The following is a 13,315-nucleotide window of genomic DNA, read 5'->3' as shown; positions in this document are numbered from 1 at the left end:
ATGCTCCAGAGGAGAGGGGGAACATTTTGAAAATACTGCATTTACAAAGTTGCTGCCATTCCAAAACTTTTCTGTGTTCTTTTCACAATCTTGAAGTTTGGATCAATAATGAATTGTATCATATGTGAGTCAAAAACAGCTGTAAGTAATTATCAACTTACTCAAAATGTTGGAAAACTGCTCCTAAAACAGCGTTGTCACGAGGAGGCTCTTTCAGTAAGCAGGAGAAGAAGAAAAACTAGAAGAAGTCTGCAGTGTTTTATCTCTTCTACCACGAGGGGGCAGCAATGGTCTGTTGTGAATCGGAGCACCAGCGAGGAAGACGAAAATCAACACAAAAGTTGAGATTTGTTCTTTACTGAAAGTGTTTTCAAACCCTCTGAGCCGCTTTCACAAGAGGAAAAGCGTCAAGGATGAAGTTCAGGTGAGCGTAATAAACCTCCACACTTCTACAAAAGAGCCTCAAACAGCTGCTTCTCTAATCTTACTGTGATGGAGGAAGTACTCATCCAGTGTAGGTGAAGTAATGGAGTCCTGACTCTTTTAAAAGTCTGTATATTGGATACTTCCCTCTCTTGTAGCTCCTGTGTTTGTGCCGCTAGGTGGGAAAGTTGATACACCTGCTGGTGACACCGGCTCGGCTCGTCCCGGCGGGGCGGGGCGGGCGGGGTCAGGTGTCGTTTTGTTTCCCTCCTCCACCTCCTCCACCTGTGTCTGTGTGTTCACTCGGTCTCGTCCGAGTCCAAGTCGTGCTCACCTGTAAAATCTCCGAGAAGAGCTGCTGTCAGGTGAACTACTGTCACAGAAGCGGGTCTGATGCACCTAAAGAGATAAAGAAGCGCTGCTCGGTCGGTGGACATCTTGGAGGTTCCTTCTTCATCGATGAGGAGACACTGACCGAAGTCCCAGCTCGTGTTTCTGTCTCCTCAACAAAACAACACGATGCGAGAAGTTCAGCTGAATAATGAGACGTGCAGGAACGGTAAGATAAACCTCTGTAACAGTGATTTATACAGAAACATGGAGGGAGAAATTAGTGCCACATCTCTGTTGATCTTACCTGTCTGACTATGTTTCAGGAGTTTTCCCTCCTAATATCTATTTCACTAATCTAAATTAGAAAGTGCTGTTAAGGAAAACTAAACAAGACAGACTAAGTACATCTAAGACACAGAATTAAAGATGCAAACATTAATCGATTAACCGTCCACTCCTAAATTAATCGCCAAGTATTTTGATAATCGATAAATCGGTTTGATTCGTTTTTCAGTGAAAAAATAAACGTTAAATATGAACACACTTGTTGCTGGAAATTCACCAAACCAGATATGCAAATATTGTGCCCAGGAGAACAATGAGGGTCCATACTAGTAATTGTGTTACCACTGAAACAAATTAATGAGTTTACTAAATAAACTTCACATGAGATGTATTTCATCATTTGTATTAGTGTCTCAAAACATGTCAACATACCACTTCATCAAGAGGAAGGGGAAAAGGATAGATAAATTATTTAAAAAAAACAGGGCGACTCGATGCTGCTATGATATAATATGATAGTTCGATAAAGGCTTTAAGTTACTTTTCTTGAAATATAGAACTTGTTTCAATAATCCAGGAAATGCTGCCAGACTTTATGGAAATAGTATATCTAAATTTTTCCAGCCTCAAGTTGTTGCAAAAGCTTACATCACAGTCAAAAAGGGGTTAAATGCTGTGGGTCCTGTAAACACATCTAATCTCATCCTTTTATTTTGTGTCCATGTAAACAATTTAGTTAAAATCTCTGATTAGATTGATATAAATCAGACTAAAGAAATATTGTCCATCTAACCGCAGTTTGTGTCAGTAAACTTAAGACATCATTTAATTCAATGATGATTGAATGATTAGACTGATAAAAATGTCCTAAGGGACATTTTGTGCCACCATTTTTAATGTAAACGAAAATAATGCTTTATTTTACAGGATTTAAAATTTTTGGTAAAATGTCTAATAGTCTAATAAATACTTAGTAATATTAAGAACTTAAAAGCTTCTTTCTTCCGTATTTAGTTTATTTAAAAAGTAAAGGTTAAAGAAGCTATTTTTGTGTGTTTGTTGTGACCGTTTGTCTTTCACCTCCACGTTTCTGCCTCGTAATAATTTCCAGTTTCAGGATCGTTAAACTTCTTCAAGGTGCTGTGTTGTAGGTCAACTGGACCTTTTCACCTCTTATCCAAGAGGAGACGTGTGAGCTCTGAGTTTCAGAGTCGCTTGGGCCTCTTGTAGGCTGTTGACCCAGCCGGCCTTCATGTGGGTTGCTAGGACTAGGTGAGCCCAGGTGTGAATGATTGTTAAACTGTATTGTAGGTGGGTGATGAGTAATGCCGTGTGCCACCTCATCGCTCCAGTCTGACATGGATGGATTCCTTCACTCCTCTTTCAAACCACCTGTCTTCCCTGGCATGAAGTTTACATTGTTGTCCTCAAAGGAATAATTTCTCCCCTTCAGCTGTAAGTGGACTGCAGAGTCTTGACCTGAGGAGTTGGCCCTCCTGTGTTGTGCCATTTGTTTATGGAGAAGTTGTTTCGTCACCCCAGTGTACACATCTGTGCATTCCTGGCTGCACTGAACAGCTTAAACTACATTACTCTCTTTACACCAGGGTGTTTGGTCCTTCATTGACGTTAAAGCATTCATTAAACCTTAACTCTTTATATTTGTCTCTACTTCTTGCCTCGAATAATACAAACTGTTAATACAGTCTCCGTGTAGTGAGGCCTCTATGTTGACAGTGTCAATATTGAACCGCCTGGTTACGCTGAGCCCTCTCCCGTCCTCGTGTTACTCTGATGTGCACAGTGGTCAAACCAGTACGACACCAACGGGTTCAGAGAGAGAAGAAACGCAGTCAGCAAACACTCAGGAAACTCGTCTGTCTGAGGAAGATTCCTGCGCTAAACGACAGCTCCACTTCTTTTATCGGAATCTGATGGGCTGAGAGAGTTTTGATAGCACAGAAAAGAAGAAGAAAAAATGTTTTTTTTGTGGGAGTAATAATCGCAAGTCGAAGCCATAATTCCCATCAGCCTCACCGGATCACTGTGATTAACAAATGGTAGCATGCTAACACATTTAGACCTGAAATCAAAAGCTATCTGATCAAGTATGACACAGTTTTTTACTCTCGCTGCTCAACATTTCAGCACATCACATTAAATTGTTGAAGATTGAGACCCTGTTACGTTTGTGTATTCATACATTTCTTATCATTGATTTCAAATCTGTCTTTAGGGAAAGGGGAAAAGTTTTAAACACATAATATTAAAGCTAACTGGTCCTGATGCTCTCCGTCTGCAGGCTCTGAGGTCCGGCTGTGGTGCGGCTCTCATTCTGCAGTGTGTCTCATCCCAGGAGATCAAACATTGTACCACTTACCCCTGGACAACAACACTCACTCAACAGGTACACACACACACACACACACACCTCGTCAGACCTGAGTGGTCTTTGTTTGTGTGTAAACGTGCTGTGTTAATTAGTTGTTTTGAGAATGGAAAGACCCAGAACAACTTTTTAGGGCGTCTGACTCTCCTGTATTTATTTGTTTTTTCCTCCCCCGTTCTATCAAACAGCATAAAGTGTCAGAGAGCCTGAAGTTTCAGTCTGGCTCAGTTAAAGTCACAGTGATGCATTTGCTTTGTCTGAAAAAGGATGAATTAACCAGAATTAAAAACTTTTTCTATTTTTTTTCTTTTCTTTGTTTAACTTTCCATTCTGACAGGACCTCAGGAAGATTAATTGCTTTCATTTTTTCCATAGCAAATTGCAAGCCATGTTCCCATAAAGTGTGACGCGAATTATAAGCAAACTATCGAAAGCCTGCAAAGATTGAAGAAATCAAAATGCGGATCCGGTGCGTTTCCATAATCTGTTTTTTTAGCGATTGAACTAGGCTACAAAGTGTAATTCCGTCAGAAGGTGTCGTGGTGTAGGCTCTGTGGCAAAGTCACGCAACGACGCAGACGTTAACAGAGGCTAAAGGTAAACACATCAGGTGTAAAAATGGAAAGAGGTCTCCAGGAATTATTTTCTATAGGGCTGTAGATAAATAAGTTGTAGTTGTTCTTGCATGTCAGCTAGCATTTGCGGTGTTGCGTGCTGTCCGGAGATGACGAAGAAATGCAAAGATTATAATGCATGTAAACAGCTGATCAGTCATGTGAGTTGAATGATTGTGAACATCATGATGCCGGCACACTCCTGTCCCACGCTGCTGGCTCCTCCATTCACACAGATGTCGTCTCTCCTCTGTTGGGGTCCACCACTAATCCAACATGCTCAGTCGGCCGTAAAGCTGCTGACAAGGGCCGGATAGTTTTTGTCATTTTGATATCATTTCAGGGAAGCTTTGCCAACATGACGAGCGTGAAAGTGTTTCATCTCTTAAAGTTCATCTCATATTCGTGCTAGTTCTGTATTCTGTGCCGTGAGACAATAAAGAGGGAACAGACTGATAACAATCTGATAAACATCGAGAGTGGGAGAATGCGAGATTGAATTTAAATCTGATGTTAAGAGGAACTTTATGTTCATTATTGTTTACCTGGACGGCAGGTCATTTTAACATGGAGTTCATCAGAGTTTTGTACTAACGCAGCGAACAAAGAGAGGTAGATAAGACACGCTGTGATTAATGTGATTTATTCTTTAAATATCTTTTGATAAAAAAGAATCTTTAATTGCTTCTCTTTCATTTCAGACTTCGTAGCCACTAATCAGATGAAAACAAACACATGTGAACCTGTAGATCTGTACTTTCATGTGAAACAACATGACTGATTAATCAGTCTTAATCTGATTGGTCGGTGTTGATATGTATTTTTTTATCAGGCAAGTCATTAAACACACACTGCAGGCACACACCCTTTAAAACACACAGTCAGCTGAATACCGTACATGTTTGTCTCCAGACCTGCAGACGAACGGTTCCTACAAGCTGTGGCTGGGCCTGACTCTGGCCCTGCTGTCCGCCTTCCTGATTGGTGGGAGCGTCATCCTAAAGAAGAAAGCTCTCCTCCGATTGGCCAGCAAGGGTCACACCAGAGCAGGTCAGCAGAGAATTGTGTTAAGAGTTTAGTGTTTGTTGTAAAATGATCCAGGAAACTAAAAGCACTTTCCCAAATGCAGTGTTCGCACGCTGGACTTTGAACACTAGCCATCAGCCCAAACAGGTCTGATAATGACTACGACAAATAGCTGAAATGGGTGATTAGTTATCAGTTTGCTAAAATATGTAGCAACATTGTCATATCTTCAAGTTTTCTACAATTCAGTGGTTTAAAGAGTGGCGTGAGAGGCCTGGAGGGAAGAAAAGTTAGAGATAAAGACTGTTTGGACTTTTGATTTCAGCCTCTGTGTTATGAAACGTGTGGTCAAATAGAAAGTTGCTCAACTTTAACAAACCGGTTTTTACAGTTTTTTTTTTTTTTGTGTGTGTTTTTTTTCCACCTGACCGGGCACAGAGGGAACAGGAAACTAAACCTAACTACTTGGGTTACAAACAGCTGTGGACTCTGATAACCGCTCGAGTATCTCAAAACTTAATCATCTCATTTTGTGAACATGTTTTTTATTGTGCTCATATTTCGCTGTATATTTCGTTTGAGCTGTTGGAATTATCTTGAAATATCAGTGTTATCTCACATTCAGGGCATAATAATCTCCTAATCTGAAGATAAAATTTTCTCTAACTTGCTAAAATCATAAAGAAGCGTGATCTGTGTTTGTATAAAGTATAACACTGTGTATCTGTGTTTCTAGGGGATGGAGGTCATGGCTACCTGAAGGACTGGCTGTGGTGGGGAGGCCTGTTAACCAGTAAGAATTTATTTTTAAATGAGATCATAATTCAGAGCTCTGTTAACTGTTTACCTCAGTCAGTTGGGTTCATTTCTTGGCACAAAGACTGTTAACAGAGGGAAACTGCTAGCCTAGCTTAATCAAAAGTTTAGAATAAAAAAGATAACGGTCGAAGCTTCTATTCAAATTTTTGTGTGATCTGGACTTACTTCCTTCAGATCGCCTGTTTTAAAACTTTAAAGCAGTTTAGTCTTGTATATTTTACACTGGTGGAAAAGCTGCTCTCATTTTTCTGCAGTAGAATAACTATGGAGGCCGTGGCGGCAAGAAATTTGTCCCACAAAAAAGGAAATTAATGTTTGTTTCCATCCACTCCGGCGCACTGGTTAGCACCTTCTTGCCGTGTTAGCATCAGGGCAAGAAGGACCCGGGTTTGAGAGCAGGCAGGGCCTTTCTCTGCTGAGTTGTTTTCCCCGTGCCTGCGTGGGTTCTCTCCGGTACTCCACGTTCCCAGAACTCAAAGACATGCAAATGTTAGGCTAATCAGTAACTCTAGATTGTCTGTAGGTGTGATTGTAGGCGTGAATGGTTGTTTTTCCCTGTATGTGAATCCTGTCATGAACGAGCGACTTGTGAAGAGAGTGAGAGTGAACATTTTTTTATTTAAGATTTGATTTGGGAGTGGAGGAAAAAATATTTCCTTTAAACCGAGTGAAAAAAATGTTTTCAGAACGAAAATTTCCTCCTGAAAAAAACGAAAAATAATGTGGATTTTTTTTTTTTTCATGATTTAATTTTATATTTTGTGTGTGTGAAGCCAATTGAAAATTTCAGTAGGAAAGGATAAGTTTGCATGTGTGAGGCCAAGTGGAAAAAACATTCTGAAGATTTTTTTTTCCATGTATGAAACTGAGAGGAAAAGTGAGAGAGTGGGGAAAAAAGTTTATTAGGTACTAATGTGTTAATTCATTCGAAACATTCATTAAAACCAAACTTTTTTTCCCCACTAGGTTTTCACACATGAAAACTAAGTTTTCTCATCCCAAAAAATACAATCGCCATTTTTACACCGAAAAAGAATTGAGGAACTTTTAAGGATTTTGCCAGTATTTTTTTTATTTTTTTTCTCTCCAGTCATAAACACAGGAGAGAAAATGCTTTAGATCAGATTTTGAAAATGGTTCACCAGAAAAAACAAAATCCTTACTTGCCCGGATCAAAAGACAAAAGTTTTTAGTCAGATTAACTCAAGACTGTAAAGTCCATTGCTCACTGTCTGTCAAACAAAAACAGAACTTCTTCCAACAGGAGACATATTTTCTCTTCTTCCTGCCCATTGTTGTTGGGTATGTTTGTTTTCTTTACGTTGCTACCTACAACATAAAAGTGTCTCCGCCTCTTAATGTTTAGTTTTCACTCCAGGACGGCCTCTGGAGTGCAGCGAGCGCTCTGTTTGGAAGGCCAGTCGGCTCTTTTGTGTGTCTTTGTTGCTGAGTTGTTATTGGTTACCACAAATCAATAACCCCAATTGTGGCCAGTCGTTTCCCCATCTCTAACAGCGTACGGGTGGGTAGCTGGGTGGAATGGGAGCCAATCGATACAATTTGAATGATATTAAAGATTTGATAGTCAATTCAGATCAGGTTAATCTGAGGCTGTAGGAGGAGATGATATTACCCTCTTCTAATTCAAAACACTCAGTCGGACTTCTGTGGTTATTCTGGTGTAACGCATTACTCTGCACGGACTGTGATATTGTAGAGTAACTTATTACTTTACTAACTTGACCCACACTGGTACTAAACTAGGCTAAAGACACACCTTCATCTTTTTAACTGATATCCATCTTCTCATCTGACTGACTGTTATTTGTTCTACAGTTGAATTTCAAAGACATGTTTGTGGTTTAACCTGATAACAGATGTTATCAGCCGTCACATGTTGTTTTCATTTTAATGTGGTTCACTCAGCATTGTTCTCCGTCTCTGCAGTGGGAGCAGGAGAGGCCTGTAACTTCGCCGCCTACATGTTTGCTCCGGCCACGCTGGTGACTCCACTGGGCGCTCTGAGTGTCCTCATCAGGTAGCCGTAGCTTCAGTTTAACCTCACTTTGTCAGCGCAGAGGCAGTTTTGTTTGTCTCTGGGGATTAGCTGATAAAGTGATTGCACGTGTGTGTGTGTGTGTGTTTCAGTGCAGTTCTGTCCTCCCACCTGTTGGGGGAGGTGTTGAACGTGGTGGGGAAGCTCGGCTGTTTTCTGTGCGTGCTGGGAAGCATCTTGTTGGTAATCCACGCCCCACAGGAACAGGAAGTGACATCACTACGGGACATGACCAACAAGCTGCTGGAACCGGGTGAGAGGCAATACACCCGGTTACTGTCAACTTCCTGTGGAGGCCGATTTATTATGCTAGATTTCAGTACTGACTCTGTCTCGTGTGTGTGTGTGTGTGTGTGTGTGTGTGTGTGTTAGGGTTCCTGGTGTACATGTCGTTCGTGTTGGTTCTGTGTGCGGTTCTCGTGCTGTATTTCTCTCCTCGGTTCGGTCCCTCCAACATCCTCGTCTACATCAGCATCTGCTCGCTGCTCGGAGCCTTCACCGTCTCTTCTGTGAAGGGCCTCGCCATCGCCATCAACACCGGTTAGAGACCAAATACTTCCCAATGTTTATATACGTTAAAAAAAAAGAATACAGATAAATTACTGCAGTTGAGTTGCATTGTGGGCGATGTAGGCTTCAGGTTTTGACGAGGACGATGGAGTAAAAATGATGATATCTCACTCTGATGAATCGATGCAGGACTCTTAATATTCACTATCCTCTTTCTCTCTTTGTCTAGTGATGTATGATATTTCAGTGCTTGCTAATCCTCTCACCTGGATCCTGCTGCTCACTCTCATCGTCTCCATAGTAACACAGGTGAGCCGTAAAATTATTTTGTTGCCGTGTTCCCACAGCTTAGTGTGGCTCGGCTCGGCTCGGCTCAGCAATGCCTGGCCAACAGAGGACGTTCTGTCTGTCTGAGATCCTCTCATGGAAAGTAAACAGAGGAATGTTTTTACTTCATCCAGTAACCATTTTTGTGCATTTGCACCGTGGCTGGAGGCAGTATGTTTTCGGGCTGTCCATATGTCTCTTTCACGTGAGCACTGTAGCTTGTTTGCAGTCACATGATCCCGATGACGCACTAATGTCAGAGTCTTGAGGCTTATAACTAGTTTAGACTGAGTTTTTTTTTAGCCCTTGCCTGCAACCGTTTTGCTGAGTTTTTAAAACTTCTCGCCTTCATGTGTCTCTTCTTTTGGGACCTGAAAGTCGCTCTTGTTTTTTCCCCTGATTTGACCGGTTGGCACAGCTTCAAACAGCAGAAAACTTTGACATTTATATAGCGCTTCTCCATGCTGAAATCACTTCCAGTTATTTCTCTCTTTGTGTCGCGCTCTCCAGTCCTGCTCGTTCAGTCTTGGTTCAATGCTTCCCCCTGGAAGTTCTATAAAACTTTATTATAACTTGTTTATAAGGAACTGAAGAACAAACGCTTCACTGCTTCCTGTAGAGTACTTCTCATGATAATTATGACAACATTTTGGACAAATGTCTAGTTAGATAAAATGATGATGATCTATAACGATGAATATAACAAGGCTATAATATGACTATGAGATACGACTTTTCTTGGCTAGTAGCAAAAAATGGTAGAAAAACCATAGTAGTAATTAAATATCACCCCTTTTTCTAGAAACAGTCATTGTATTACCTTTTTAGATTAAGCCTTTATAAACAGTGTGTGTCGACTCACTGTCAGAGAGCGTGAGAAAGCCCAGATGAAACCAGTGTATCTATACTGTGGGAGTATTGAAACAGTTTCAGATACTCAGAGACAGAAGTGTGTTTCTGCCGCTCACAGGTGAACTACCTCAACAAGTCTCTGGACACCTTCAACACCCTGCTGGTCTACCCCATCTACTACGTCCTCTTCACCTCCGTGGTTCTGTCCACCTCCATCATCCTCTTCCAGGAGTGGAGGAGCATGAAGCCGGTGGACGTGGTCACGACGCTGGGAGCCTTCCTGGTCATTGTGGTGGGCGTGGCCATGCTCCACCTCTTCAAAGAGCTGCAGGTTGGTGGTCCCTCCCCTCCACATTAATGTGTCTTTATGGCTAATTTTAAGAAAAGAATAGTGGAAACCTGTAATGGCTACAGATTTCAGGGCTACAAATAGATGCGATACAAGATTCAAACCTGCTTTAACGTCTTTCAGATGACGATGAAGGAGCTGACCAGTCAGCTGGCTCAGCCGGTGGAGAGGGAGGGGCTCTCGGAGGAGATCTCAGCCAATGCACGAGCAGAAGGAGATCGAGGATGGAGGAATAAAAAAGAGGATAAATACGGTCTGATGGACAACATGGTGATAGAGAGTCTTCCTCCAATGAGAGAGGAGGGACCGAGAGTCTTCATCATCAGCTGAGAGGGACGGAAGAAGAGCAGAGACACGGGTTTGTGTTTCCTGTCTGGACTCTCTGACTGATGTTATAAACATTATGCACTTTTTTAAAGGTCAAAGACACAAACTATTACTAAAAACAAATGAAAGTGACTGCAGAGAGAGTTCAAATGTGTATATCTCTATAGTTTTTAAGTCAAACTAAAAAACAACTGTAGTGAAACAAAATGACTGCAAACAGATGTGAAATGACTACAAAGAGAATTAATACAACTGCAAAGATGCACAAAACGACTACGGAGAGAAAGATTACACAGGTGATTACAGAGAGACGGGAACGGCCACAAAGACATAAATGCAAAGATGCACAAAACGACTACAGAGAAATTGAGAGAAAAGAGAGGATAGATGCATGGTGACTACAAAGAGACATAAAAAAGACTACAAAGATACACAAAACTACTGCAGTGAGAGAGAAAAAAGGACTACAAACTGAATGCCAAATGACTGCAAAGACAATTAAAGTGACTTCAAACAAAGAGACGCAAAACGACTGCAAAGACACGTGAAGTAACTGTAAAGTGACGGCAAGATGTTTGGTGTCAGTGAAGGAGTATTAAATAACGTGAGGTTGTTATCCAGAATGTAAACGCTGGAATCACAAATGATGCTCTGCGACACCTTCAATGTACTGTTTCCTTTTTCCTCTTGAAGGTGGTGAGAAAATGAAAATGTTTTTTTCTATGAAGACATTCATTCCACTCACCATCACTAACTTTCATAACCAGCTTCTGTATTTGAGAAGGTATTTTCTGAATGTGGGACTTTAGAAATTTAGCTCATTTTTGCACAGGATGTCTTCTCAACAAATCTCATGAAAAACAAACAAACCCAACAATGTGTCCGTGTGTCTCAGGACCGTGTGGGAACACTCTGCACTTGCAGCTGATAATCATGTCTGATAATGTGTGATAAATTGTGTTTTGGAACAGGTGCAATCTGGGCGTGTCACATGAAACCCTGTTCTGAACGGGGATCCGCTCTGAATAAATAATAACCTGCAGGATTTTAGGTCAAACGCATCAGGCAGCGGTGTAACTCGATAGCGGCGCGGTCGCCTTTTTGAATCGAAACTTGAATCGTTGCCACAGTTCAAACACAAATTAGGTCCACAAACTAGAGGAAATAAACACATTGTCCTCCACACAATAGGACCGACGTCTCCTCTTTCAGTTTTAAATGTCACGCTGAGTGGGATCAGATGGTGCGCTGTTAATCTGTAGTCGTCTATTCATTGTTTAACAGTGTAAGTGGCTGTTGTGCGGTTACTTTGACCTCGGGCTTTAAGTTAATTCAGCCTGGCTATCTGATGTATCTTATATCTGATTATTTTTCTTTTGTGGCAGGAAACGCAGCGCGTGGGACTGTGCATAAACATGCTACATTCAGGGGCTCGCCACATATTTACAGCAGACGAACAATAACGTTAACCGCTACAAACAATCAGTACATTGTTGATTTTGATGTTTTCATGGATTTGTTGAGAGAAACAAGAAAAATGTGAGAATCCAAACTCAGTTTGGGGAGAAACATTTACAGATGTTTGTTTTTATTTTTTTTTAATGTATTTATTTGTATTTTCTGTAAAGGAAATCTGGGTTGAATCTTTTTTCTGTCTGTCTGTGGTGCCAGGAAATGACGGCAGAGTGAGACACCTTCGCTTCTGTTTTGAAACCCTCATGTTTTTTATTGTCATGGTTCTCGTCTCTGCTGATGACTCTGAGTCTATGACGCAGCCAGACTACACGAACTGTTCTGTGTGATGCATACTGACCATCGTCCAGTGTTGACTGTAACTTTCAGCTTGAATTGCATTTTCCATAAGGGACATTTCGTCAAGAAAAGCACACAAAACAAACGCACACGTCAGTGATTCAAAAATATGTAAAACCCATTACAAGATTTATTTAAAGATGCGTATTTGGTGGATATGAGTTGATGAGCGACACATTTAATTCAGACAGACCGATGGATGCAAAGAAAAGATCTTTCGTCTTTCTGTTGTCCATTTGTCAGCGACGAAGAGACAACAGATGGACTACAAAGTCGCGACAAATCAACTTCAGAGAGACGACAGATCGACTACAAGACACGATGAATATACAGATTAACATGGTAACGTTTCCTTTTAATGAAAGTGGGAACACATTGGTCATAGAGACTAAGATTCTGCCACCAGAAACCTGTAAATCAGAACAAGCAAAGAAATCTTAACTAAAGATCCACTTCTGCTTTCATTACGAGAGTTTTGCCTCGCGCCCTCAATGATTGGTGACCCTGACAAGTTGTGTATACACTGAATGATGCTCAGTACTGAACTGTATAAATGTATAATATGTCTGCAGCTGAAGACTCGTCAGTTCATGAAGCTCAGATGAACAAAGTGTCAGTGTTTTTTTTAAAGGAACACGCCGCTGTTTGTTCAGGTTTTGGCTCCCTCAACAAACATCACATGTACTTTGCATTAATGATAATCAGTTTCCAGCGTTTCAGATTCTTGTTCACTTGAAAACGAGCAGCATTTATGCAAAGTATCTGTGATTTGTTGAATCGCTCGGATAAAAAAATCAAAAACTGGTCTGGCCTGGTTTCATTTATGGTCGTCTGATTCTGAGACTAACGTCAACAAGCGTTCGATTTTCCTGTAAGTTTTTTTTAAATCTATTGTGGTATTTTAAATGCACACGGATCATTTCAATAAAGACTTGTTGCCAGGAGACTGAAACATGTTTGAATCGTACTTTCATTACTGTTTATTCCATCACTTTGGTCCGTTTTGTGCTTTGGGTTACATTTGTGTAACCGTGCTAACAACACCGGGGCCAAAACAAAGAAACGCAATCATAGAAAGATAACGGAGAAGAAAACAAGATAGATAAGAAGTCCTGGGAGCAGATGAATAAATCCTGCATTAGTCACGTCGTTCTTCACACTATTTATTTTTCCACACGAGCGTGTTTGTCTCT

The 13,315-nt window shown here is 41.0% G+C and overlaps 1 protein-coding gene across 2 annotated transcripts; it reads left to right on the top strand.

Annotated features, from left to right (window-relative positions):
• The first annotated feature begins 277 nt into the window (after positions 1 to 277).
• On the top strand, positions 278 to 13,074 carry LOC115593588 (magnesium transporter NIPA2-like). 2 transcript variants are annotated; one of them, XM_030437172.1, is made up of 11 exons: positions 278 to 424; positions 582 to 982; positions 3,344 to 3,448; positions 4,957 to 5,094; positions 5,807 to 5,863; positions 7,837 to 7,927; positions 8,038 to 8,198; positions 8,318 to 8,485; positions 8,685 to 8,764; positions 9,753 to 9,965; positions 10,107 to 13,074. In XM_030437172.1, the coding sequence occupies exons 2-11, from the start codon at positions 943 to 945 to the stop codon at positions 10,311 to 10,313; spliced, it is 1,260 nt and encodes a 419-aa protein (XP_030293032.1). In that variant the 5' UTR covers positions 278 to 424; positions 582 to 942; the 3' UTR covers positions 10,314 to 13,074. The 2 variants fall into 2 exon arrangements, with proteins under 2 accessions (XP_030293032.1, XP_030293033.1); XM_030437173.1 differs by lacking the exon at positions 278 to 424 and having other exon boundaries at positions 449 to 982.
• The last annotated feature ends 241 nt before the right edge of the window (positions 13,075 to 13,315 follow it).

This window comes from Sparus aurata, chromosome 13, assembly GCF_900880675.1.
Source record: "Sparus aurata chromosome 13, fSpaAur1.1, whole genome shotgun sequence".
Lineage (NCBI taxonomy): Eukaryota > Metazoa > Chordata > Actinopteri > Spariformes > Sparidae > Sparus > Sparus aurata.
The sequence above is the reverse complement of the archived record's forward strand: the minus strand, read 5'-3'. Positions and strand labels throughout refer to the sequence as shown.